The sequence below is a fragment of the Mus caroli genome, unplaced genomic scaffold (genome assembly GCF_978045245.1).
Source record: "Mus caroli unplaced genomic scaffold, Mus_caroli_1 scaffold_4, whole genome shotgun sequence".
NCBI lineage: Eukaryota > Metazoa > Chordata > Mammalia > Rodentia > Muridae > Mus > Mus caroli.
In genome coordinates this window covers 120223623-120249328 of record NW_028227259.1, presented here as the reverse complement: position 1 = coordinate 120249328, position 25706 = coordinate 120223623, and the positions used below count along the sequence as shown (strand labels likewise).

General features: G+C 46.0%; 1 protein-coding gene across 1 annotated transcript in view; it reads left to right on the top strand.

Moving 5' to 3' along the window:
* Positions 1-411: 411 nt before the first annotated feature.
* Positions 412-25706, top strand: part of Tmem233 (transmembrane protein 233) — a 32017-nt gene continuing 6722 nt past the window's right edge. Inside the window, exon 1 of the mRNA XM_021161757.3 lies at positions 412-675. Within this exon, the coding sequence (XP_021017416.2) occupies positions 412-675 (264 nt within the window). The remainder of the gene's footprint in view (positions 676-25706) is intronic.

Sequence of the window (25706 nt, the reverse complement as noted above, 5' to 3'; positions counted from 1 at the left end):
AGTGTATATAAAGTGTTTTAACAGCTGGATAGAGGGAATCTCATTCCTTCTAATGATTTGGTGATATGGTCCTTTGAAGCCCATTGAAAACTTAAAAAGTCTTGCTCCCTCCTTACCTGCGCCCTTTCTTATAAACTTTTCAGAGTTGGTCCATGCATCCCCAGAAGGGTCTCTAGGTGTGAGGGATCACAGCGATTCAGCTGTTCCTCTGCCTCCCCGGGTAACAGGCTCCCTCCTCCTCCTCCCCCACTTGCTTTCTCCCTCCCTCCCTCTTGTGGAGAGGCTCCCCGCCTCTTGGCCTAAGTCCCTGAGCCCAGCCGCGTGCAGGCAGAGGACTGACCTACGCAGGAGTAGTGAAGTCTCATCTCCCTTGAGCCCGGAGCAGAAAGCTTTTCAGAGCCTCTGCAAGCCATGAGTCGACAGCCAGAGCCCCAGGCTGCGCGAACCGTGCGCTCCTCATCCCTCCCGGTGTCACCGACTTCGCCCATGTCTCAGTATGCTTCCCGCTCAGACTCGAAGGGAGCTTTGGACAGCAGCAGCCCGGAAGCCTACACAGAAGATGACAAGACCGAGGAGGACATGCCTGCCCCCAGTAACTATCTATGGCTCACCATTATCTCGTGTTTCTGCCCAGCGTACCCGGTCAACATCGTGGCTTTGGTCTTCTCCATCATGGTGAGTTGGGTTGGGACCAAAAGCAGCTGCAAAGGAGAGATGCGGGGGAGGCTCTTCCTCTCATCGCCCATGCTTCTTGCCCAGGACCCATCAGTGCTCAGCTGCACCCAAGCCTTCCCCAGACCAACTTTGTGCTTCTTTGCTCCGGACGCTCCCACTCCAAGTTCACTGGACTTTGCGGCTTCTCTTAGTCCCATTGCTTACCCAGGACCTCAACGCGCTAGCCCTGGCAAGTCACACTACACCCCCATGCTCTGAGCCTGCAGGCTCTGTGTCCAGTTGTATCCCACAAATGGCCACACTGGGTGCCCCTGCCCTCCAGTGCCTAAAGCTGCCTCTATGTTTGCAAGTTCTTCTCTGTAGTGCGTTGGGCACTGCCTCCGTCACTCTTGGAGATTCCCACAGCTCCTCCCTGAGCTGCCCACCCCTCCACACCCCCACACAGCATGTTTTCTTTCCCTAGGGTCAAAGTTCCTTCCTGTTTCTTGGTACACCCAGCGCCCCCTACCTTGGCTCTCTCTGACACCCGTTTTCCAGCTCTGCGCAAGCTATCACGCAGGACACCTCCCTAGGACTTTCTTGATTGTATCCCGTGCTTCTTATAAAAGGGAAAAAAGCCTGCTTGCTCTTTCTCTCGGTTTGTCCTAATCTGTCCCCACTTTGCTGCACACGGATCTAGTCCAACTTTCCCACGATCCCCCTTTCTACCACTCGGTCCTACCCCAGGGTCTCCAGCCAGTGCATGGGGGGGGGGGATTCCTCTATGGAGCCCTGGGACTCTGCTCTGACGCCCTCTTCGATGTTCCCAGGAACCAGACCTACCCTTATTGACTGGAGCAGCTGGTCTTGCCATGGTGGCAGGGTGAAATTCACACAAGACACTGCCCTGGGACAACCCCAGCAGCAGTTGCAGAAGTCGTGTGCTTCCTCCCCCAAGGCCCACCTCTCCTGCAGCTAACTAATGCACCTCCCACCAAAGACAGGTCTCCTTCCAATGGGCTAAGATTCCAAAGCCTGCAGGTACACCCCGCCTACTGGTAAAACCTCTCCTGAGTACAGCAGCAGAGATTCTGTTTACACCCATTCACCACCCTTCCCCAAACCTGGCTATCTATACCAGCATGCAAGCGCGCAACCCTTGGCTCAAATTCCAGTCCTACCACTTTTGAGCCCTGTGGTGTCTAGAAATCAGTGCAGATCTCTGAACCTCAGTTTTCTTTGGAAAATGGGAATTGTGGCTATATTTCTGGGAGATTTTAAGTATTAATGAGATAACTGTGATGTGCCAAGAATGATGGCCAGCATCGTAGTAACAGTAATAATAGTAATGATAATAAGTAATAATAAATTTCTTTGTTCAAATGTCATTTCATCAGACCTGTTTAAAAGTTTAAAACCAAAGCCTTTCCCAAGCTGTAGGCACCCTTCCCTGTTGCTTTCAGTACAATGTACTTCAAAGACTTTTTAAGTTTTTATTTGGGGGCACACCAACAGCACAGGAGGGGAGGTCAGAGGACAACTCTATCATCTTTCACCTTTCTGCAAGTTTCTGGTGGATCTTGGGTCACCAGGCTTGCACATCAGGTGTCTTTGCTGGCTGAGCCACCTCTTTTTACTTTTTAATACATTCTGTTATCTTTGTCCCCTCATTACACAGACAACAGACTCTATGAGGACAGAGATATTTGCTGTGTTTATTACTGGGTGCTGCAGAAGCAGCCACAAGAGAATCGGATAATCTTAGAAGCCTGGATAATCTTAGGAAATATTATGAAATGAGTGCATGCATGAAGGAAGGAGTAATGACTTCACCTGTCCAGGTTGCTCTTGTTTCAAAGCCCTGGAAGCTGAAGTTTCTGTAAGACTGACCAGCAGGCTTCGGCACTTCCTTCCTCTCCAAGTATCTGATCTCGGGTTTGTTTTTATCTTCAGAGAGACTAGAGGAGTCGTGGGCTGCCAGGCTCTCCCAGCAGCAGAGTCACAAGCTGGCACCAGTACCTACATTCCATCCCCATTTATCCATGAAGCAAGCTAGTTTGCCCTTCCCCAGCCAGTGAGTGCGACTTAGGAAAAAGCAGTCCTGATTGCTTTCCATCTCACTGGTACCAAATCAGTCACCACTCCAACTGGTGGTGACACAGCCTAGGGTGTCCTGGGGGAGGGGGCTTCTGGTAGAAGTTCCTCCACCTAATCCCCTCACTCCCCAAACTTTTCTTGGTGGTTTTATAGCCTGACCCCCATCTGACTGTCAGACACAGAAAGCTTTGGGAAAGTTTAGCATGGTTTTTTGTTTGGTTGGTTGGTTGGTTTGATTGGTTGGTTTGTTTTGGTTTGGTTTGTTATTAAAAGCTTTCGTTGGTCATCTGAAGAGCAGGGAAGGGATGTTGGAGTGCCTTACTGTTGTTTACTTCGGTTTGGGGTTTTGACTTAATTTTAGTCTTAGTATTTGTTTGTGTGGGTGCATGCAATGGGAAGAGCTCCTACCCCGGTTTGTATGTAGAGGTCAGAGGACAACGATGTGGAGTTACTTCCCTCCGTCCACCTTTACATGGGTTCTGGGGATTGAACTCGAATTTTCAGGTTTATTCAGCAATAGCTTTACCCACTGAGCCATCTTGCCAGCTCCGTTTTGTGGGTCTCGTTTGTTTGTTTGGGGGCTCGGAGTTCGTGGGTAGCTGTACTGTGTTTTGAGGCAGAGTTTCCCTTTATAGCCCACGCTAGTTTTGAACTTACAACCCTCCGGCCTCTGCCTCTTGAGTCACTCAGTTTACAGGTCCGTGCCATTGTACCTGGTGTGTGTGTTATACAGATGGGCAGACTTGGTATCTGGAGACAGGGTATGTCACCTATGGAAACAGGCAGAATTCGGAAACAATAGAAGCCAAAATTGTAAACAGCGCCTCCTAAACACTTGCTGATGCTCCCCTACTGAAAGTCGTTTCTCATTCAAGAGGTGTAAAAGCAGGCTTGATACATTTTGAGACAATGATTCCAAAGGGTGGATAGGAAGAACTGCAAGGGAACCGTGAGAGTCCCGAGTAAGTTAGTTGTTGAAAAGAGACAGGGGAATTTCATTTATTCAAAGGTTAAAGGTACATATCTAGTAATGTCATGCCTTCTGGCTGGCATGACTTCATGAGAGTACAGAGAGTAAAGAAGCCCCAGACAGACTGGCTTTCTGAGCAGACCCAATCTCAGGTATCCTCAGTAACACATCAGTCTTTGATCCTATGGTTGGATTCATCCACTCATGAAGGTAACACCCTGGTCACCTTCTAAAAGCGCAGCCTCCTGATAGCTCATAATGGGAACTGAATTTGAACATGGGATTCCATGAGACTCCGTATTCAAACCATAAGATTCATTGTCCAGTTCTGCTCCGGATACACAAGGTTTAGGGTGTCTTGTGATGTCCTGACCTGGCTGTGTTCCAACCTCATTCATCTATAAGTTTATGACAATTCAGCAATAGGTCTGGGGGGGGTCTCAGCTGGGCGTTACACAGTCCCCATAAAGACATTTGGGACTATTGGGGAGCAGCTATAAGGGCCGTGGTGATTTGGGGATCTATTGGTGTTGAAAAAAAAGAACCTAAATACAAATCCCCAGCAATGCTTAAATGCTCCCCATGAAATGACATATCCCAAGCACCAATAGCGTCCTACTTGCTTGCTTTCTGTTATGTGATAAAACATTCTAACCAAAGGCAACACAGGAAGAAGAGGCTTAGCTCAGCTTATAACAGTCCTTCTCCAAAACACAGCACGGTCAAGTCCAACACAGCTTCATCTCTGTCAGTGAGATAAAACACCCTGGTCAAAAAGGATTTATTTGGCTTTGATTTCCAGGTCACAATCTATCATTGAGTGGAGTCAAGGCAGAAACTCAAGGTAGGAACCCAAAGGCAGGACCCAGGGAGGGTTGTTGCTTAGTGACTCTCAGTGGCTCATGTTCAAAGCAAGCTTTCCAACACAGCCTAAGCCCTGCCTAGGGATGATGACACCCAAAGGCTGGGCCCTCCTACATCAAATAACAAGACAGTTCCCCACAGACACACCCACAGGCCAAGTGGATCTGGGTAGTTCTGCAGCTGAGACTCCCTCAAATGACTCTGTGTGTCAAGTTGACCACCAGTGATAACTGGGTCACATTCTAATAAATAATGTGCCCGATAAGGAAAGTTGATATAAACACACCTATAATGCTGAAAATCACAACCAGTTCCCAAAATGGTTAATTTAAAAAGTGAGCCATCTCAAAACAACTGGTGCCTGTGTTATAAAGCTACACCTGAGGAGAGTTCTATAACATAGAACTGCAAGTTGGAGTAGATGCTTGAGAAGAAAACTGCGTTAAAAACTACAGAAAAGCATTCAAGCTAACACCCATGTGGAACCAGGGAGTCCTGGGATAATGATGCAATACCCCCCAGTTAAGTCATGGGGCAATGACCAGGATGTGGAAGGGCTTAGCATTGCCTGTGGAGGGAGCATGAAAATTCTTAGGCCAATGAAAAAAGGCTATGTAACCTGTATTCAACTTGGAGGCTTTTGTACTGTGTGACTTTTCATAGGGTGACAAGAACAAATATCTGGCTGGGTGGTGGTGGTCCACGCCTTTAATCTCTCAGCACTTGGAAGTCAGAAGCAGGCGGATTTATGAGTTCGAGGCCAGCCTGGTCTACAAAGTGAGTTCCAGGACAGCCAGAGCTACACAGAGAAATCCTGTCTCGAAAAAACAAAAAATAAAAAATAAATATATCTGCTCTTCCCAGACAGGGCACCCATGACAGACAAAAGAGGTAATTCTAGCTTAGTGAATCAGTGAATTTATTTGAGGTTACTTACAGGAGTAAGGGAAGAGTTGCTTACAGGAGTAAGGGGGAGGACTTACAGGAGTAAGGGGAGGACTTACAGGAGTAAGGGGAGGACTTACAGGAGTAAGGGGAGGACTTACAGGAGTAAGGGGAGGACTTACAGGAGTAGAGATGACTCAAAGGTAGGTGTATCACTGAAAAGCTCCAAGTCTCCCTCCTCCCACAAAGAGGGAATGTTTCGATTGAGAAAAAAATCACTACTCACCAGAACTCCCCTCTAGAAGGAGTCACTGCTAACCTACACTGCATTTCCACATGAACTTGAATACAGCGACTTCCTCAGTGCAGGGACAGTCCTGCACCAGGGCACACAGCTTGGCAAACAGAGCGCAGGCTGGTTTTCAGGTTTTACCCAACAGCCTCCATTTTATGTCCATTGATCGCAGCGGGAAGGAGCCCCATGCTTCCTCAGCCTAGTCCTCCAACCCGGAGGAAGAATGTTTGCCAAGTCAGCTAATATTTCTATGGGGGATTTTCTCCAGGCACCAGGGACTTCCTGTATTTTCACTCAGGAAGACCAGCTAGGTGTCTCTCTCTCTCTCTCTCTCTCTCTCTCTCTCTCTCTCTCTCTCTCTGTGTGTGTGTGTGTGTGTGTGTGTGTGTGTGTGTGTGTGTGTGTGTGCCTGTAGATCAGGAAGTAATGAGACCCCTGGTGAGTTGTGAGATAGCCAGCAAATTGGGAGGGTGCACCACCCATCAGTGTTATAACTGGAATTTGGTGCCTGGCTCAGAAGACTGCAGGTGTGCGCACACTAAGCCTCCATCCTTCCTGACATCCTGATGCAGTAAGTTCAACAACTGATCTAAATGGTCACTGCACTCATGGATGCAGAACAGTCCGTGTCTTCTGACTGGGGGGCTTACAAGCTTCTTTCACCAGAACCCCTCCCTCACACCTTCAGAGCCTGTCTGCAGACTCTGGTGAGGTCCAAATTGTGCAGCTTGCCATCTGTGATTCCATATAAGTGTCTCCACCTTTCTGGAGCTTGGGTTTTTTTGTTTTTTTTTTTAACCCTGTGAAATGGAGGCTGGGGTGGCACTTAGCCAAGTGTACTTGTGGAGATTAAAAGATAAGCATTTAAAAGTTTCTGTTCGCTACCTAGAACGCAAGCAGAATGAGTACCGTGCTGTTCGTGATGCTGGTGATCATAATGGCTATAGTGATGGTGTCGGTCAGGATGGTGATGGTGGTGGTGATAATGATGGTGGTGGTGATAATGATGGTGGTGGTGGTGGTGGTGGTGGTGGTGGAAGAGGAGGTGTTGGGGGTGATGGTGATGATGGTGTTTATAGGACCAGAAGGCACAAGTCATTACTTTTCCTAGTGGAAATTTCCCTGTTTTGCTTTGTGACCAGCCAATCTGATATTAATAACAGCAGTGACGTGCCTCCTGAATAAGTATTTCTTGCATAAAGGTAAATGTTAAAGTGAACATACACTCATAAGAGAGGAAGACTTCATCTCCGTGCGGAATGATGAACATTCTTGTTTTTCTTCTTCTGATCTGAACCCACTTCAAATGCCCAAGGGCAGTGAGGGTGCAGGAAGAGACACACAGAGAGAGTTCTGTAGCTGCAGCCGTCAGATCTAAATCCTATAGAGTGGCCAAAGAGAAAAAAAGTCAAAATTTCCTACAAAAACTCTTTTAAGATTCGGGAATTAGAAGTGCCAATGAATAGATTACCTTTGAAGGTAATTTTTTTTTTTAATGGTAGGGCTGAAGAGAGGGAGGAGGACTCTTTGAAAGTTTAAGAAGTCAATAGGGACCTGGAAAGGTGACTCCGCGGTTGCTTTTGTAGAGGGCAGTAACAAGTCCCAGAAGCCACGTGGCAGCTCACAACTCCCCACAAATCCAGCTCCAGATCATCTGACAGCTCCTTTGGCCTCACACACACGTACACACATACATATACATGCAGGCAAAATGTTCATTCACATAAAAACATAAGTAATGAGCCGGGCATGGTGGCGCCTTTAATGCCAGCACTCGGGAGGCAGAGGCAGGAGAATTTCTGAGTTCGAGCCTAGCCTGGTCTACAAAGTGAGTTCCAGGACAGCCAGAGCTATACACTCTGTCTCGAAAAAAACAAAAAACAAAACAAAACCAAAAAAAGGTAAATCTTCTAAGAAGGAGAGGGAGCCAGAATACCTAGGAATCACCTACCGCTCCTATGATGTTAGGCAGCTATGTGCTCAGTAACTGTCAGAAAAAGGATTTGCTCTCCTGTGGGATAAAACAGAACATGTCCAGACACAAGTCAGAGCAGAGTGTGGAGTCAGGGAGCCACGTCACACTGAGATCAATGGGAACTCGCAGTGTTGAACAGAAGGTCTTGCCCCCACTTCACTGATCCCTTACTTGGGCAACCAGGCAGGAGACAGGAGAATGTCTCCCCAGGTTAAAAATCTAAAGTGCCTATAGGAATTGTGTTATGTGCTGATCTTAGTGACTATAACCAATACCTTATGAGCGTAATCTAAGGAAAGAGGGGCTTATCTTGGCCCACAGTTGGAGGACACATCCCTCAAGGAGGAGAAACTAAGATGGAAGATCTTACTGTAGCCACAATCAGGAAGCAAAGGGCAATAAGCCCGACCTTTGGCTCACTTCTTTTTTATGCAGTCTCGAACCTCAGACCACGAGGAAATGCTGCTCTCTGTTAGGGTTAGTCTTCCCCGCTCTGTAACTGGTCTTTGCTACTTCGTGTGTTCTTCTTCCCACCGTTTATCCCCAGTTTCACCTCCTAACACTAGATAGGAGAGAAAGAAGGAGAGAAAAGAGAAAGATAAACACACACACACACAGTGAGAGGGAGGGAGGGAGGGAGCGAGTGAGAAGAGAGAGAGAGATCCCTGAATCTAATTTCTTTCTTCTTGTTTCTTCTTTGAGCACAAATACTACCAAACTGCAACCAGCTCTCCCTCCCCGAAAATGACCAACAAGACACCCTGCCTATTTGGGGTTCTAGCATTTATATACCCTCCAAAAAGTTCCCAGAATCCCAAATGTCACACAATCATGGAATCTTGATAGAATCTGGCAAAACCATGCCTCTGCTAGATCACAAGGCAAATCATGGTCAGATGCAGCAAGGCAACCCCACATCTCCACACCTGCGATTAAAACAAAAACACATTCTTCTACTATTTCTGTGTTTTTAAAGGAGCCAAAATTCCAAAATTCTCTCTATACCTCTCAATTAAACTGATCTAGAAACGTCCTTACAGGTCTTCCCAATGGTTCTGTCTCCTTGGTCAACCCTGGATACTACCAGGATTGATAACATGGTACCATGGTAACAATAAATGGTTACCATAATAGGGAAATGACAGCCACCACATCCAGTCATGCCAGCGCTGCCCCGACATTGATAAGTTTCATCCTCAGGGCCAGAATTACCAAGCAGCTTCTCAGTGCCTTGCTTTCAAATAGGAGAACACCCAAGGGACTTTTCTGAATTGAGTAGAATATAAAGAAAAAAATAATAATTCAAGAAGCAGAAGGAAATGTCAAAGGCATGTGGTTAACATCTTATCACCGAGAGCTAAGAAACTGTGTTGTGTCCACACAAGAACAACTTGAAGAAACCAGAAGATTCACAGAAGCAGAGTTACCGGTAATCAAAAATTATGAGGGTGTCAGGAGCAAGAGGGCTGAGTAGGTAAAGGATTTATGGAACAAGCCTCCGAGACCTGAGTCCAGTTGTCAACTATGGAAGAGAACTGACTCCCAAAAGCTGTCGCCTGACCTCCACATATATGCACACATACGTAATAATAGATAAAAAGAATTTTCAAATATGGGGGCATATTTAAAAGATAGTAAAACCGGATATTTTAAAACCACAAGGACAAGATATATATATATAAAAAAAAAGCAAAAGAATGAAAGATTTAGAAGCAACTAGCCTGTCTTTTGGTAGAATGTTTCAGTCTTTAAGTAAGAAAACATTGTAACAAGTGACAGCATGGATACACCTTGCAGGTGTTACACTAAGTAAAAGAAATCAATCACCAAGAAACACATTTGTAAATATTGTCTGACTCCATTATAGAAAGGACCTTTGCAGTCAGAGTCATACAGGCAGGGAATAGAACAGGAGCCACTGGGAGTTAGGGAGGAGAAATGGAGGGCTGTTTAACAGTGCAGAGATTCCATCCTGAAAGTTGATAGCAGTCTGAAAATCTTGATAGACACTGGTGACTGACACCCTCATCAATGCAGAGGTGGCCAGTGCCCCTGAACTGTGTACTTTAAAGGGGTTTAAGTGGTTTTATAACTACCTATGTTTTGCCACAATGAAGAAAAAAAAACAGAGGAAGGAAATACAACCCCCCCCCAAAATCAAGATGAGATGTTAAAATATGAGAATAATCCCCCCAGAAATCTAGCAGTCCATGAAAGTTTCGGAAAAAAAAAAAAGAAAGAAACTACAAGAGAAGATGTGATCAAATAAATAATGTAGGAAAGATTTCCAGGACTGAACACATGAACTTTCAGGTTAAAAGCATCCCTCGGTACAATAAAATGATAAAATAAGATGTTCCCAGTTGTGCATCTGTTGTAATCACGAATACTTAAGGGTAAGATTCCTCTACTTTCCTGCAAACCACCAAAGAGAAGAAATAAGCCACTTGAGGATTCACAAGGACTTCAGAATTCCTACCAATCTTGCAGAAAGCATAATAATGAAGCTAATAATAACAACACAATAATGAAATGAATGACCTAAGAACCTAGAGGAGAACTATCCCCAACTTCATTCCAGGGTTATCAAAATAATTATTGTAGAAAGAGAATAAAGACATTTGCAGACATTTAAGATATCAAAAAATTACTGCCTGCCATACACCTTGTCTCAGGAAATCACGGCAAGGTGACCTCAGTCTCCTCAAAGAAAATGAATAAAGAGGAGAGAAAATACATCGCTCTGCTCTGAGTTTGACCTGTCTCCCCCCACACACACACACACACAGTGTGAGCCTTTGTTCCCTAGCTGATGGTGAACTTTAGGAAGGAAGTGGTACTTTCTGAGGGCAAGGCTATCCTGTGGCAGTAGGTCACTGGGCATGGGCCTTCACAGATTGTAGGGTTCCCTGGCTCCTGTACACCCTTCTCTGCCTCCTGGTCTGCCATGGTATGAATGACCCCCACTCTATACCCCACCGCCATGAACAGAGCTTCACTTTCCAACCACACACGACAGACTGAGCCTCTAAGAGACTGGGCCAAAATAGATCTCTTCTCCCTTGAGGCATTTCTAACAGGCACTGTGGTCAAAGCAATGTGGAAATAACTACTATACATGGAATCCAGGAAAAGTATCCAATGTAGAAAAGAAGCAAAGAGAACTACTACTGGAATCAGGACAATTGGCTGTATAAACCAACAGAAGACACCATTCATAATGGACGCTTGGACCAAAGCCATTTGCAGGAAGCCACAGACCTGCCCTGAACATGACCACACCCTCTCAGATGACAAGATTTGTGGTCAGAAAGAAAATAAATACCCCCAGAAAGAAAAGACAAAGGGAACCGTGTGTTCTTTCCATTTGGCCCAGGATCTACCAAACCAGGCTCTGCTTATCCATCACACCTGCATTTCAGGTGAATGGCAGTTAGGTTGTCTGGTCTACATAATGACTCCCAGGACAGCCAGAGGTATGTAGAGAGACCCTGTCTCAAACACACACACACACACACACACACACATACACACACTATGGACATCTGCCAGGCATGACAGCATACACCTTTAATCCTTCACTACCAGCACTAGGGAGACAAAGGCAGGAAGATCTCTGTGAGTTCAAGGCCAGCCTGACCTGCACAATGAGTTCTAGGACAGCCAGGCCTATATAATGAGACCCTTTCTCAAAATGAAACAAATACCAAAATAAATAAATAAATAAATAAGATCATAAACAGCGTGACTTCATTCCCATTCATTTCTGTGTCTGAAGTCTGAAGATCTGAGGAACACATAGATGGTTCTGGAGGATAAAGACCTTGCTTAAAGTCTGCCATCCTTCGAGAGCTTTCCTCTGAACACACAGCGAATTTATATAGCACTGTCCATTGCCCAAGTAGCTCCTGCCTCATTGTTTCCAAAGTTTGATCACTATATGGGAGAAGATCAGTGAACATTTGCACATTTGTACACAGAAACCCAGAGTTAAGTTACTGTCAGTCCTTTTGGTCTGAGATCATCAGAGGTATAGAACACATGTTATTTCAAGATGGCGATCCATGTGTCTCTACTAAAGAACACATGTTTTTAAGTCCTGTTTGGATTTACTGATGAAATGCTAAGACATAAAATGCATGGACATGGATATACACCCACTATAATGTAATATATGTTTATATGAAATATAGATTTATACATGTGATTGGCCACTAATGGGTGGTTGTTGAAGTTGGGTTAGTAAAACATAAAAGTGCATTCTGTTATGGGACCAATGTTTATATACCTATGTAAATACACATATTAGAAGGAAAAGAAGGAAGACTGGGACTTCCTTCCAAAGGTATTAAACACTGTTAAGATGTTGGGCAAAATAAGACACTAAACAAGTCATGGCTAAGGTGGGGATAGCTGTTTGTTTACAAACAATCCATTTCTAACTTACTCCTCTGATGGTGATGCTGGAGGATGCTTCTAAACACTCAACAAGAGAGAGTCAGGGCAGAGTCACACCATTAAAAAATGCTTCTCAGACTCCAGTCATCTGTGGACCCTTAGATCATGTGTGGTACAGCTCTTTCAGGGCCCAGTTGGAAAATCGTCTCCTCTGTGCCCTCTCCCCGCTCTCCCCATGCTCAGTGAGGAGCCCATCTTCCCATTTCCTTTGCTCTTTATATCACACACCCTATATGAACTGAGAGCAAAGTCTCTAAAGCTCCTTTTTACAAGACTATCTGTTCTTTGAAAAGTCTGGGTCACTGTTGATCTAAGTACTGTTCTTTGGGCAGTCTGCCATCTTGCTATTGGCATGGCCCTCGTTATTGGTGCTGTTTTACAATGTACAGTGTTTTGCTTTGCGAAGCGTTTTCTCCTAGCCATGTCATTCCACTTCATATGCATGAAAGTTGCTCTCTGTTAAACAGACTCAGTAAAGTGACACTAGGGGGCAAAACCAAAACAACTGTCCTTGCTCTCCACTCAGTCACTTGAAACATTGTAACAGGTCTTGCACCCACAGCCCTTTGATAGGAACCTGGCCCTGAAAGCTGCCTCTTTTAATAGACTTGCCTTGTCAATACCAGAGCATCATCTATTTTACTCTCCATCAACCCTGGATGAGTTCCTCCCTGACGTTTGGCTTTAATGATGGGCAAAAGGACTATTCTCATCTGCCCTTGAAGATATTTATGGACCAAGAGCCTAAGAAGGAGACAGATGATCATGAGTGGCCTTCTATAATGAGAGGAAATACACCCTGCCCTCTGGAAGCCCAGTCTCAAGAGTTCCCAGGAATACTTTCCGGTGAAGAAACCCTGGAGCAAGCAAAAATCTAAAAGAGAAACCCCCAAATGATCTGAAAATCCAGGCATTGTTACTGAGAATATCTGCTAAGTGCCCGCACGCATCAAACTGTTTTGGTGGAAGTCAGCTGTCTGGGAGTTTGGAGTCTAAAATGCTGATCTACACAAAGTTCTTGCATCAGGTCCAAAGGACTCAGGGTGTGACCGGGTGTTAATGTAACTCTACAGGTGTGCTGAGATGATACATGGGGGGGTGGGAGGGGGAGCAGAGAGAAGGCAGGAGGAAACAGGAAGATAGACAGCTGCCAAGAGAAAACCCCACTCCTCCTCTGCCATAGGGATGGCAAATAAAGGGGAAGGGTGCCAGTGCCTTTGGAAAAGAGGAGAGTCGGTGTAAACAAAAGAGAACGTACTACACTATTAAGACTTCAGTGCTGCAACTCATGGAATCAGAGGATATCACACTTGCAGCCAAGACAGGCAGTCTGAGCTCCATCACTTGCTACCTCTTTGGTGGAAGGAGAGAACCAATACCCAAGTGATGCTTGTACACAGGATGTGACATGATGAACCTCACCCACCACACACACTTCATTAATTAATTAACTAACTGTACTGGCTAGTTTTGTGACACAGCTGGAGTTATCACAGAGAAAGGAGCTTCAGTTGAGGAAATGCCTCCATGAGATCCAGCTGTAAGGCATTTTCTCAATTAGTGATCAAGGGGGAAAGGCCCCTTGTGGGTGGTGCCATCTCTGGGCTGGTAGTCTTGGGTTCTATAAGAGAGCAGACTGAGCAAGCCAGGGGAGGCAAGCCAGTAAGTAACATCCCTCCATGGCCTCTGCATCAGCTCCTGTTTTCTGACCTGTTTGAGTTCCAGTCCTGACTTCCTTGGTGATGAGCATCAGCATGGAAGTGTAAGCCGAATAAACCCTTTCCTCCCCAACTTGCTTCTTGGTCATGATGTTTGTGCAGGAATAGAAACCCTGACTAAGACACTAACTAAATATAGGGTGTTTTAAAGGTCAAAATATTGGTATATTGAAAATAGCCAATAGAAAGTATTAACTAACCCTTGACTGGGGCAATGGTGCCACAGATACAGCATTTGCTGAGTAAGCATAAAGACAGGCCACAGAGTTTAGATTCTCAGAACCCACACAGAAACTAGGCAAGCACAGTGCCCACCTCCATTCCCAGCCCTCAGGAGATTCTCTCCAGCAAGCTGGCTAACTACACTAGCTCATCAGTGAGCTCTGGATTCAACTGAGAAATCCTGCCTCAGCGAAAACAGAAAATGGTCCAGGACGACATCTGATGTCACCTTCGAGTCTCCACATACATGAACATGTGTGAGCCTGCATTCCTGCATGCACGCATGCACCCATACATGTGAACACACGTACATGTACAAACACCACACAGACACACAAATGCTTTGAATATTCAAAGCAAATTTAGGACACGTGTCAGCTCTGTATAGAGAAAACGCTGCTAAGGGATGAAAATTGAATTTTATAATTTTATAGTTTCATACTGAAAAGCTACGGTATGGCTAGAGATTCAGCCAGCATTATCAGTGAATTATAGCACGGATCAATAAACTTGGAAGTGCAGTACTTGGCATAGGAACTGCTTAATGAATCTTTTTGGTCTCCTTCTTACAAGTATGAAAAGGTTTTAATAATATTTTCATTAACTCTTTGATAACTTAATATAATGTATATTAATCCTATTCAATCCCGTCCCCATCTCCTCCCAGATTCATCCTACCCATCCTAGTGATTATCATTGTCTCCTCCTCCTCTTCCTCTTTCCCTTCCTCTTCCTCCTCCTCTTCTTCCTCTTCCTTCTTCCTCTTCCCCTTCCCCTTCTTCCTCCTCTTTTTCCCCTTCCTCTTCCTCCTCTCCTTCCTCCTCCTCCTTCTCTTCCTTTTTCCTTTTGCTTCCTCCTCTTCTTCATATTCTTCTTCCTCCTCTTCCTCCTCCTCCTCTTCTAAACCCACTAAGTCCAATTTGTGTTGCCCAACTGCTCTTGAGAACAGGACTTGCTCAGGAGTGCGGTCCCCCTCCCACAGGTCACATTAAAGAAAACTGACCCCCCTCTCCCCGCAGCTATCAAGTGCCAACAGCTCCTCCTCCTAGAGGTGGGATTTCATGCCCACCACTATCCAGCTGGGATTGTGTCTGACTTGAGCTTGCACAGGCTTTGTGCTTGCTGTTGGAATCACTGTGAGTTCCTATGTACAGGTGCCCTTTGCATGTAGAAAACCATTTCCTTGAAGGTGCCAGTCACCTCTGGCTCTCACGATCCTTCTGCCCACTCTTGGGGAAGAACCTACAGAGCTGAGGAAGGGGTGTTATGTGTACGTCTGATTTAAGTACAACCTGCTCACATATCCAGCACCAGTTCACAATTTGCTCTTTCTTCGCCCCTCTTTCCGAACTGGACGAGTTCCTCTGGGCTAGTTTGCTCACTGTGGAAGCAGGGTCTATTTTTGTCCGGGTGCTGGTTATCCTGTGTGTTAATGAGCTGCGATGTAAATGGGGCTTCTGTTAACCGACAATAGCTGCATTTGGATGGGTCTTGTCTTTCACTGCCAACCCAGCTCCCTGTAAAGCTCCTATCTTCTTAGGTGGTGTCCTTGTTTGCTTTAACTGTCAGTGTAGCTGTCATCTTAGAGTCCCCAGAGAAGGGAGTCCCCACTGAGGGATTATCTGGATCAGATTGGCCCATGAGCATGTCTGTGGGGCATTGTCTTGATTGTTAATTAATGCAGGAGGGCCCAGTGTGGGTGGCACCATTTCCTAGAAAGGCAGTCCTAGACTGTATAGACCAAGTTAACAAGCAATATTCCTCAGTGGTGTCTGCTTCGGCTTCCTGCCTTGACTTCCCTTGATGATAGACCATACACTGTAAGCTGTAAACTGTAAAGAGACAAATCCTTTCTCTGCCTAAGTTGCCTTTTTGTCATGGTGTTTGACACAGCAACAGAAGGAAACTAGAAAGGGGGTGTTTCTCAGAGGCTCCCACAAAAGTCTAACCTGCTGATCTGCTGATGCTGGTATGGCTGCAGCTTACAATGAGCACTTTCAGTAGCTATTGTGCCCACAGACTGTTTCTGAGCCCTGCTACTGTCTACTAACAGGCACTACCAACTTTTCTGGAAGCCACTAATCAATCCCTGGGGGAAGCCACCCTTCTGGCACTGGCCATTTTTCCTTCTACCATTTGATAACACACAGTGAGGTGGGCTTAGCTGAAAAACCATCACCACTGATGTCAGTGAATGTCTGTGTTCTGCAAAGAAACCTTTGCCCAGACAGGTATGTGGCTCAGCCCTAACCCAGCACTAGGGAGGCGGAGGCAGGAGGATCCTGAGTTTAAGACCATCCTGGACTATAGAGTGAGTCTTTGTGTAGAAGAGAGAGACAGGGACAGAGGAAAATAAAATAAAATATGAATACAGAAAATCTCAAAATTTGCAGCAGCATAGAAATCCCATTCTCTTAGCCAGTCATGGTGGTACATGCCTGTAAAATCACACAGTGCACTTGGAGGTCTGAGATAAGAGGTTTGCTACAAGTTCAAGACCAGGCTTGGAGTGTGAGCAGGGAGGAGGAGGGGGTCACAAGGCCCTACCCACACCTGAGAGCTATTGGCACTGAGGGCATGAGAACCTGTTTTCTTCAATGTCTCTCTTAGGTTGCCTACACCTCAGTGAATGGCTTGACACGCTGTGTATATAGGCACAGTACTTGGACCCAGGGGTCATAAGGGAGAACATGGAGGACGCGAGGTTAGAGGGGGAGTCTGAGAAGAGTTGTATTCACAGATACATGATGAGATTCTCAAAGAATAGAAACATAAAATAAAACGTGGAAGAGAAGGAAAAGATCCCAGGTCTGTTACTACTCACTCCCTAACCCCACCAGACGAAACCAACATGCTCTCTCTCCTGATACATTGTATCTATTCTGGATAATCCCTTAAAATGGAACCTTACACTCCTGATCTCTCTCATCTGGCTAGTCACTTTGATTGCTGTTTTTCAAGGTCCACTTATGTTGTCTTTTAAAGGCTAAACAACATCCTGGACCAGAGAGTGTTTCCTCTGCCATTTCTTGATGGACATTTGGATGTAATCCGCTCAGTGGTTTCGATCTAAAATGTCCTCCACCAGCGTGTGTATGAACACCTACTTCCTACCTAGTGGCACCCCTCAGAGAGGTTGTGAGACCTTTGGGATGGGAGGTTTGGTGTCCAGAAATGGACTCTTTTGATTGTAGTCCAGCCCCACTTCCGGATAGCTCTCTGTTTCCTGATCAACTAAGATGTGACAAGCTGAACTGCAGTAGCCATTAGCAGAAAACCCTGGCCACCGTACCTTCCTCAGCATGTTGGACCATACCCTTTACACCATGAGCCAAAAGAAATCCTGCCTCCTTCTGTCAGGTGCACATCGCAGGGATACATGAGGAACCAACACAATGCTCTAACAGATAATGCTGTTAGGGAACCTTCGAACATAAGCCCTGTGTGAGCACATATTTCAGGCTGCTTGGGGGTATACCTACAAGCATCATTGTTGAGCTGCGTGGTGCTTTAACCTTCCAAGGATCTGACCGACCACTTTTGCAAAGCAGCTGTACCACTTCATCTTCCCACCCATCCTTAGTGAGGCTCCAGTTTCTCTCTACAGTCTTTCTCACTGCCTGTCTTCTTCAGCCTATCCTACTGGGTGTCAGTGGTGTCTGCCCGGGCTTTTGCTCATGACCCACCATCTTGAGCATCTTCTTGCTTCCTTTTTTTTTTTTTTGTTTTCCTTTTTCATTAGCCTTTGTCTTCTTTGAAGAGATGTCTATTCAGATCTTCAGTCCACTTTTAATCTGGGTTATTTTTTTTTTGTTCTTTAGTAACTAGAGCTCTTTATATATGCTGGTTTTAAGCACATATTATTAGCAAATGTATCATCCCCCCTCCCATCTTATAGGCGATCTGATATTTCTTCTCTCTGTGTTTTGTGGTCCTTGGTTAATCACTGAGAAGTTTAAGTGAAAGCGTTCCTCTTGCTGTTTTGTTTATATACTTCCTCCTTCCTTCCTTCAGTTACTTCCCCCTCCTTCCTTCCCTCCCTCCTTCCTCTCTTGGTTCCTAACAGAAACATTGGACTGAGGACAGACTCTAAGACAGACATCATATCACTTGAGGCTTTGAACACAGCGCTAGACTCTGGATCCCAGTGCAGCCCCTTATCCTAGCTCCCCCAAGCCTGGATTTCCTGAGTGTGTTGATACCAACCTTCCTGTGCATTTCCAGTATCAAATGAGACAGAGCCCGGCTCTTTCTGACTCCTTATCACAGCCTCACAGCCGACCCATGCTGCAGGTGCCTTTCCCCATCTGATGAGGGAGGAAACTCGCCGTGCTTACCTGATCTTCCTCTCCTTTGAGCTCAGCCACTACCATCTCAGAGATCCAAATAACTGATGTCTAACATCGTCATCAAGTGGGGCTTAGTATAATTCACTTACACATACGCAAACACCAACTCTGTGGTGTTGGGTGAGGAGGAGTCTGCGTTTCAGAGAAAATGAACAATAACTCAGGCTTAAGAAGATCAAGCAACCTGTGAATCCTTCCCTAGTGCAGGGCTCTGTCTTAATTCCTTCAAGGCCCTGCCTTATTTCCTTCTGAGCAATTCTCACGCTGGAAATGTCTGCCTCTTTATTGTGGCTATTTGAAATTTGTTCTTGGCGTTTTACTCAGGCTTATCTTGAACTCCTTGAATTAAGAAATCCTCCTACCTCAATCTCCAGAATAGCTGGGACTACAGGCACATGCCATTGTACCCTGCTACTGTTTTCAAGTGTTGTATCTCAGTGATAATGTATGGTTCAACTCTTGGGAGGCAGGGACATCATCTGCCTTATTCATCCCTAGCTAGTGTCCCCAGCACCTACTGCACTGGTTAGTGTGTGGCTGTGGCTTAATAAGTTTTGAATGAATGAACAGAGAACATGGCTTGTAATGTCTTTGTGGTCTAGGGAATGTCCCGGTAGACCAGTACTCTGGTGGCTAGAAGTAGAACATAGTTGCTATTGGTTGAATGCCGCTGGCAGAAGAGACATCGAGAGCTTTCAGGGAAGGCGTTCATGGAATATACTGGAAACCATGAAGTGGGCACATACATGAAGAATGCACAGAGAAGTTAGACAACTTACTCAGAATTCTGAGAGTAAAGCTCTGGGGTGTGGCTCAGATGTACAGCACTTGCCTTTTGTGGTCCAGGAATGCAGTCTGACCCCAGAGCCAGCAATAACAACAACAAAAAACTAATAATTTCTCAAGTGTGGTGATTATATACATTCATAATTCCAGCTCTGGGGACCTGGAGGCACAGGGAGTATGAGTTCAGGTTAATCCTGGGCTACAAAACAAGTTCAAGGCCATCTGAGATGCAACCTGAAACCCTGTATCAAGAATAAAAATAGAGCCGGGCGTGGTGGCGCACGCCTTTAATCCCAGCACTCGGGAGGCAGAGGCAGGCGGATTTCTGAGTTCGAGGCCAGCCTGGTCTACAAAGTGAGTTCCAGGACAGCCAGGGCTATACAGAGAAACCTGTCTCAAAAAACCAAAAAAAAAAAAAAAAGAATAAAAATAAAAACCAAGAGAGTGGACTAGAGAAACAGTTAAGAATGCTTTGTTGCTCTTACAGAGGATCCAAATTCAGTTTTCAGCACTCACATCAGGTGGCTCACAACAACCCCTAACTCCAGTTCCCGGGATCTGACCCCCTCTGGCCTCTGAAGGCACCTGCACATGTGTGATGCACATAAACTCATGCAGGTACACATATGCTAGATAGATAGATAGATAGATAGATAGATAGATAGATAGATAGATAGACAGACAAACAGATCCTTTAAAATGACCCAAACTCCAAGGGCTTAGGATACAGTTCAATAGCAGAGAACTTTCACAGACTGCTCAAGAACAGGTCCTGACTCAGGAAGGCTAGCTCAGCACACACACACACAACCCCCCCCCCCCTGTCTGTTCAGTCTCCATAGTACAGTACCCTTCACTGTTAGAAACAAAATCTGGGCCTCCAGGCCAGTGGTAAGTTATAGCTGTAGTTTCTATGCAGTCTCTAGCCTTTCTTTGGTCTCAGAGAGGAGTCTCCAATTCCCAAATCATTAACAGGGCTAGGTCTGTAGTTCAGTGGTAAAGCATTCACTGTATGTGTATGGGGTCATGAGTTCAAGTCCCACCCAATAAGTACATAAATAAATGGATAATAAACAAGCAAACAGAGCCACAGCAGAGACAAATAGCTCCCATCTTTAAGAAGCCTAGCATGCAAATGAAGACCTATCTGTAGGACTCTCATGCACAGTCACACAAAGCAGACAGATAGCCTGATCATCAGTGCCTACCTCCTCCTCCTCCTTTCCCTCCCTCCATCTTCCTCCTTCATCCTTGATTCTCCTGAGCCCATTCTTCAGGTCTCATTCTGCCTGGCTATTTCCTCAGATGGTCCCATCTTACCAAGGTCCCCTGGCCCTAGGCAGTAGGATCGGTCTGACTCAGCCCTAGTGTAGAAGACCAAAGAGTGAACAAACTGATGTAATTCAACACTTCAGAACCACGGCCATAGAGTCTCATCTGTGGGGTCCAACAAGGACTCCCACCTATAACCATCAGCTGACCAGACAGGAGGAGCATGCGATCAACAGCGTCATTAGCTCATTTCCCAACACAGCGTGTCAGTAGACCGGAAAGTGAAAACTGGCTATCTGAATTTTTTTTTTTACTAGAAATATGTATGAAAGGGAAGGCTCTGTCAGACCCTCTGCCAGGCTCTTGACAATTATGGCAAGGTGTGTCAGTGCCCCTTGGCACTCATAGCCATCTAGCAGGAACAAGGTACTCAGAAGTCAAAGGCAACAGGTAAATGACAGACAGAATCCAGGGTTGAGTTAGCCTGGGGCTAGGAGTCCTACTTGAGGCAGGGTAGCCTGAGGAAATGAATCTGTGAACGAATATCAGAAGACTGAGACGTGGAGATAGAAGAGGGTCCCCAGCCGAGGAATTAGCCTTACAGCAGAATGCAGGAGAGGTGAGTGTAGTTAGACAGGAGAAAGGCTCCACAAGAGACTAGGAAGGAGCCAGGAATGGTGGGTACAAGTCTTTAATCCCAGCACTCGGGAGGCAGAGGCATACAACCATATGTAAGATCAGTTCCAGGGATCTAATGCCCTCTTATGGCCTCCCTGAGCACCAGGCACACACATAACATACATGTAGGCAAAACACTTATACACATAGAAAGGAATGGGTTTTTAAAGAAGCTGGAGGGGCACATGTGGGGCAGGGGACAGCCTTGAAGAGTCGGGGAGTCTCCATAATTGGTCAAAGTATTGAAAATACATTATTGCAAGCATCCAGCCATCAGTGGGACGACTACACAACCCCTCCAAGGATCAGGACACAGAGAGTGGGGAAGGGCAGAGAGAATGAAGAACCAGAGGAAGTGGGCGAGGAGAAGCATGCAGAGCTGACTTCCAGGCATAGCAGGATCTCTGAGCTCTTAAACTCACAGCTGCCGAGAGTCACAATCCTAGAATTTAACTGTGCAGAGCTGAGCCAATCAACACAGTGTGACAGACGTGGGAGAGATGCATGGGACCCCACCCCTTCCTGAGGATTAACTCACAGTTAACAGTGGATAGAGAGGGAGAGATGTTGTCTTCAGTAGTATAGCCACTGGTAAGGCACCCATGTCCCCATATGCAAACCATCTGTGCTCCTATAAACAATCTGATGAAGCTCAGGTTACACACACAAGCATGCACATGCATGCACACACACACAAATACACACAGGCACACATGTACACACATATGTGCATACATATACACATGTATGCACACACACAAATGCACACACATACACACACACAACAGAAAAGCAGAAGCAAAGAGAGGGTAGTTAGAAAGAGGTGAGTAATTAGCAGAAGTGTTAGGGAGACAAGAAAATATAACAGGGAAAAAGGAATACAATTGAAAGGCATTATGAGTATGTATAAAAACATCAGAGTTAAGCCCATAATTATATATAAGTAATACATATTTAAAATGTGAGTTCCAAGCTAGGACTGGTGGCATAGGCTCCTAATCTCAGCTACTCCGGGAATTGACACAGGAAGATGGCAAGTTCAAAGCCAGCCCGGACAACCTAGTGAGACGGTGTCTCACAGTAGAAAACAAGCAACAAAAAGCTATGAAAAGGTGGATACTGCTCAGCAGGAGCATCTGTCTGGCCCAAAGCCCTGGGTTCGAGTCTCTGCTCTTCGTGCTCACAGGCTTAGCGTTATCAGATAGCAGGTGTTCTCCAGAAAAGCCACTGCACAGTCACACTGGGGATGTGGGACATGAAAGTGTGCTTGGAGGGGCTGGAGAGACAGCTCAGCAGTCAAGAGCACTTGCTGCTCTTGTGGAAGTTGTGGCCATGGTGGCACATGCCTTTAATCCCAGCACTTGGCAGGCAGAAACAGGCAGATTTCTGAGTTCGAGGCCAGAGTGAGTTCCAGGACCAGCCAGGGCTATACAGAGAAACCCTGTCTCAACCCCCACCCCACCCCCACAAAAAAGTTGTGGGTTTGGTTCTCAGCTCCCACATCATGGGCTCACAGCATGTAGTCTGTAACTCCCAGTTCACAGACATCTGGCGCTCTCTTTGAGTATAAGATACGTACGTGGTACACATGCCAACGCGCATGTAAGCACTCATGCACAGAAAATAAAAACAAATCTTATTTAAAAGTATAATTGGAGCTGCGGAGACACGGCTCAGTGGATAAGTGCTCGCCAGGCAGGACGTGAGGACCTGAATTCAGATTCCGAGAACGCACATAAAGCTGGATGCAATAGCACACTTCTGTGTGCCATCCCAGCATTCCCACAGCACAGAGAGACAGAGGCATGCCGGCTGCCAGCATAAACAGCAGAGAACAAGAAACCCTGTCTCAAAGACATGATGGTGGGTGAGAACCAACATCCTTGGAATTCCACATACACATCTCCGTATGTGCCTGCCCGCTTACGCTTACAAATATATATACTCACAAATACACACACACACACACACACACACACACTATATCTATATGTGTATATATGTATATGTATATGCATATAGTTTTCTTTTTATTTTTCATTAATTTATTCATTTATTTACTTTGCATCTGGTCACAGCCCTCTCTGTCCTCTCCCCCTCCCTCCTTCCCCTTCCTCCTCCCACTCCCTCCCCTCTCCCTCCCCCTTCCCTCACTAGCCCTTCCTCCTCCCCATTCCTCCTCTTCCCCTCCCTCCTCCCCCTCCCCCCAAGTTCCCCTTCCCCCAGTACCCCTCCCTCCTCTCCTCCCTTCCCCCACTACCCCCACTCCTACTCATAGGTGTCTGTTTCCATCTTCGTCAACCAGTGCAGTAATGGTGGGAGAGCTGAAGCCATTCCACTAGCCCTGAGACTCTGTCCTGAGCACCTTGCATGAATCGGTTCACTAAAGCCAGCATCACCAGGCAGCTAAAGCACAAACGACCTCTTCATGTCTTTCCATATTTTGTGTTGTGTGGTGGTGGTGGTGGAGGGGGATTGTTTGAGGGCGAGTTTAGAAACTTCACAGCAGTGAAGGACAAGAGAACGGACAAACTGATGACATGGTAAGATTAGAGGCGCAGCCTAGAAGGCCCTGCTCCTTCTTTCCTTAACCAGCAGACAACACTGTCTTGAGTTAGAATCAAGTCAGGTATGTACGTCGATTCATTCCCCTTAGGCTCCGGCAGGTTGGCTGCAGTAGCTGCGGTGAAGGCTTGGTCAATGGAGTGCCTTTTGCTTAAGTTTGAAGCCCCGTCCACAAGTCATGTTACTTGCATCTCTGAGCCTTGGCTTTCTGATGGGCACAGTGGGTTAAAATTGGTTTTTACCCCCACTAAGTGCCTCCCACGGTGCCTGGCACAATACTAAGCATACACAGTTATTATAGCAGTATTACTACTGTGAACATGCCTCCTTCTCTCTCCCAACATTTCAGCCATATTGAGTTTCCCAAGCAGCCTCTGACAGCTCTTCCCCACCTCTGCCCTGGCTCTCCTTACAGCCAGGACCTCCCTCCCTCCAGCTCTCTACCTGCCTGAGTCCGTCCACATCCCTGCCTGTTGGAGCTCCTTTTCCCTCCATTTCTCCTGACTTAATAATATCCTATAATCCTCTCATTTTTCAGCACACTTATTTGTTTATTCTCTGTCCCCCTCCAGAACCTAAACTACATGAGGACCAGAGCGGTCAAGGGGATGTTTAGGTAAAAGTTATTGGATGAGTGAGTGAATGAATGAATGAATGAATGAATTCCCATCTAAGACAGTGGTTGTCAATCTACCACTCCTCAAAATGACTTCAGAAACTTCCAAAACACATATTGAACATCTAAGTATGATGGCACATGCCTGTCATCCCAGCACCCTGGTGGCAGGAGGCAGAAAGATCACGAGTTCAAGGTTAGCCTGGATTGTGTCTCAAGAAAGCAAAAAAGCAAAAATCCTTGGCACCCATCCCTAAACATCCTGATTTAAATAGCCTTAAAGACTTGAACATGGGCATATCTTAAAGCACACTACACTCCCCCTAAGCAAGTCTAAGGTTCAGCCAATGTTAGAATTAACCGATAAAGGGTAATGTACAAAACAGCTTTGGAGAGCTTCACTTCTGGTTTCTATGGCAGCAACCACATAGAGGATGCTACACCATCCAGGCACCACATGAGTTGTAGCAAGAGTTCTCCTCTGAAGAGCAGAGGGAAAGGACCTTCATGTTTTCCTGGCTTAGGAAAGAAAGAGTGGTAGATGTACCATGCGCTACCAAATGTCAGGAATTCCTAGACACCAGATCCACTAGCATTGAGATGCAGCTACCAACACTGATAGCATTATTCTAGTGTCTCTTGAGATGTCCCACCGACAGGAAGCCAAGAGTGGCTGCTGCAGGGCATGATGGGTTTGCTGTTCCCTGCTGCAGTCTTCTTCTGGCTAAGCATAGAAATGGTCCTCAATACTTCTGGTTCCTGACCAACTCCCTTCCCTGGATATGTGGATCCTGTCTTCTTGTGGAAGGCAGGCATGAAGAGGCTCAGAGTGACTCTATACAGTGATCATGACGGCATTAGGTTACCACCAGAGAGATGCCTTGGCCTACATTTCTGTAGAAGGGTGTGTGCTGTTTACAAGTTCACGGCACCTGACCACGACCTGCATGTGGTGACAACCGTGATGGAAACGCATTTATTCTGTACTCTGGTAAAGGTACATTGGTGTCCCAGAGGGAAATAAAACACTGGGGTAGGGGGACACTAAAGGCTTCTCTTTTAACACGTTTTGTGATGGACGAGACTCAAGTGACCGTTTAGCGTAGAGTGGCTTGTCAACACTTTTCAGGCTTGGGGCTCAGGTAGGGGGAAGAGTGAGCCATTTGTAAAATGAGGAAATCTGTAGCTTAAAGGGAAATTCCATGCTATGTCCAGGCTCCCTAAGAATCAGTGTAGAAACAGTGAACAGGGAGGCAAAGAAGAGAATCCCTGGAATTCTCCAGCCAACTAGCCTGGCCTACA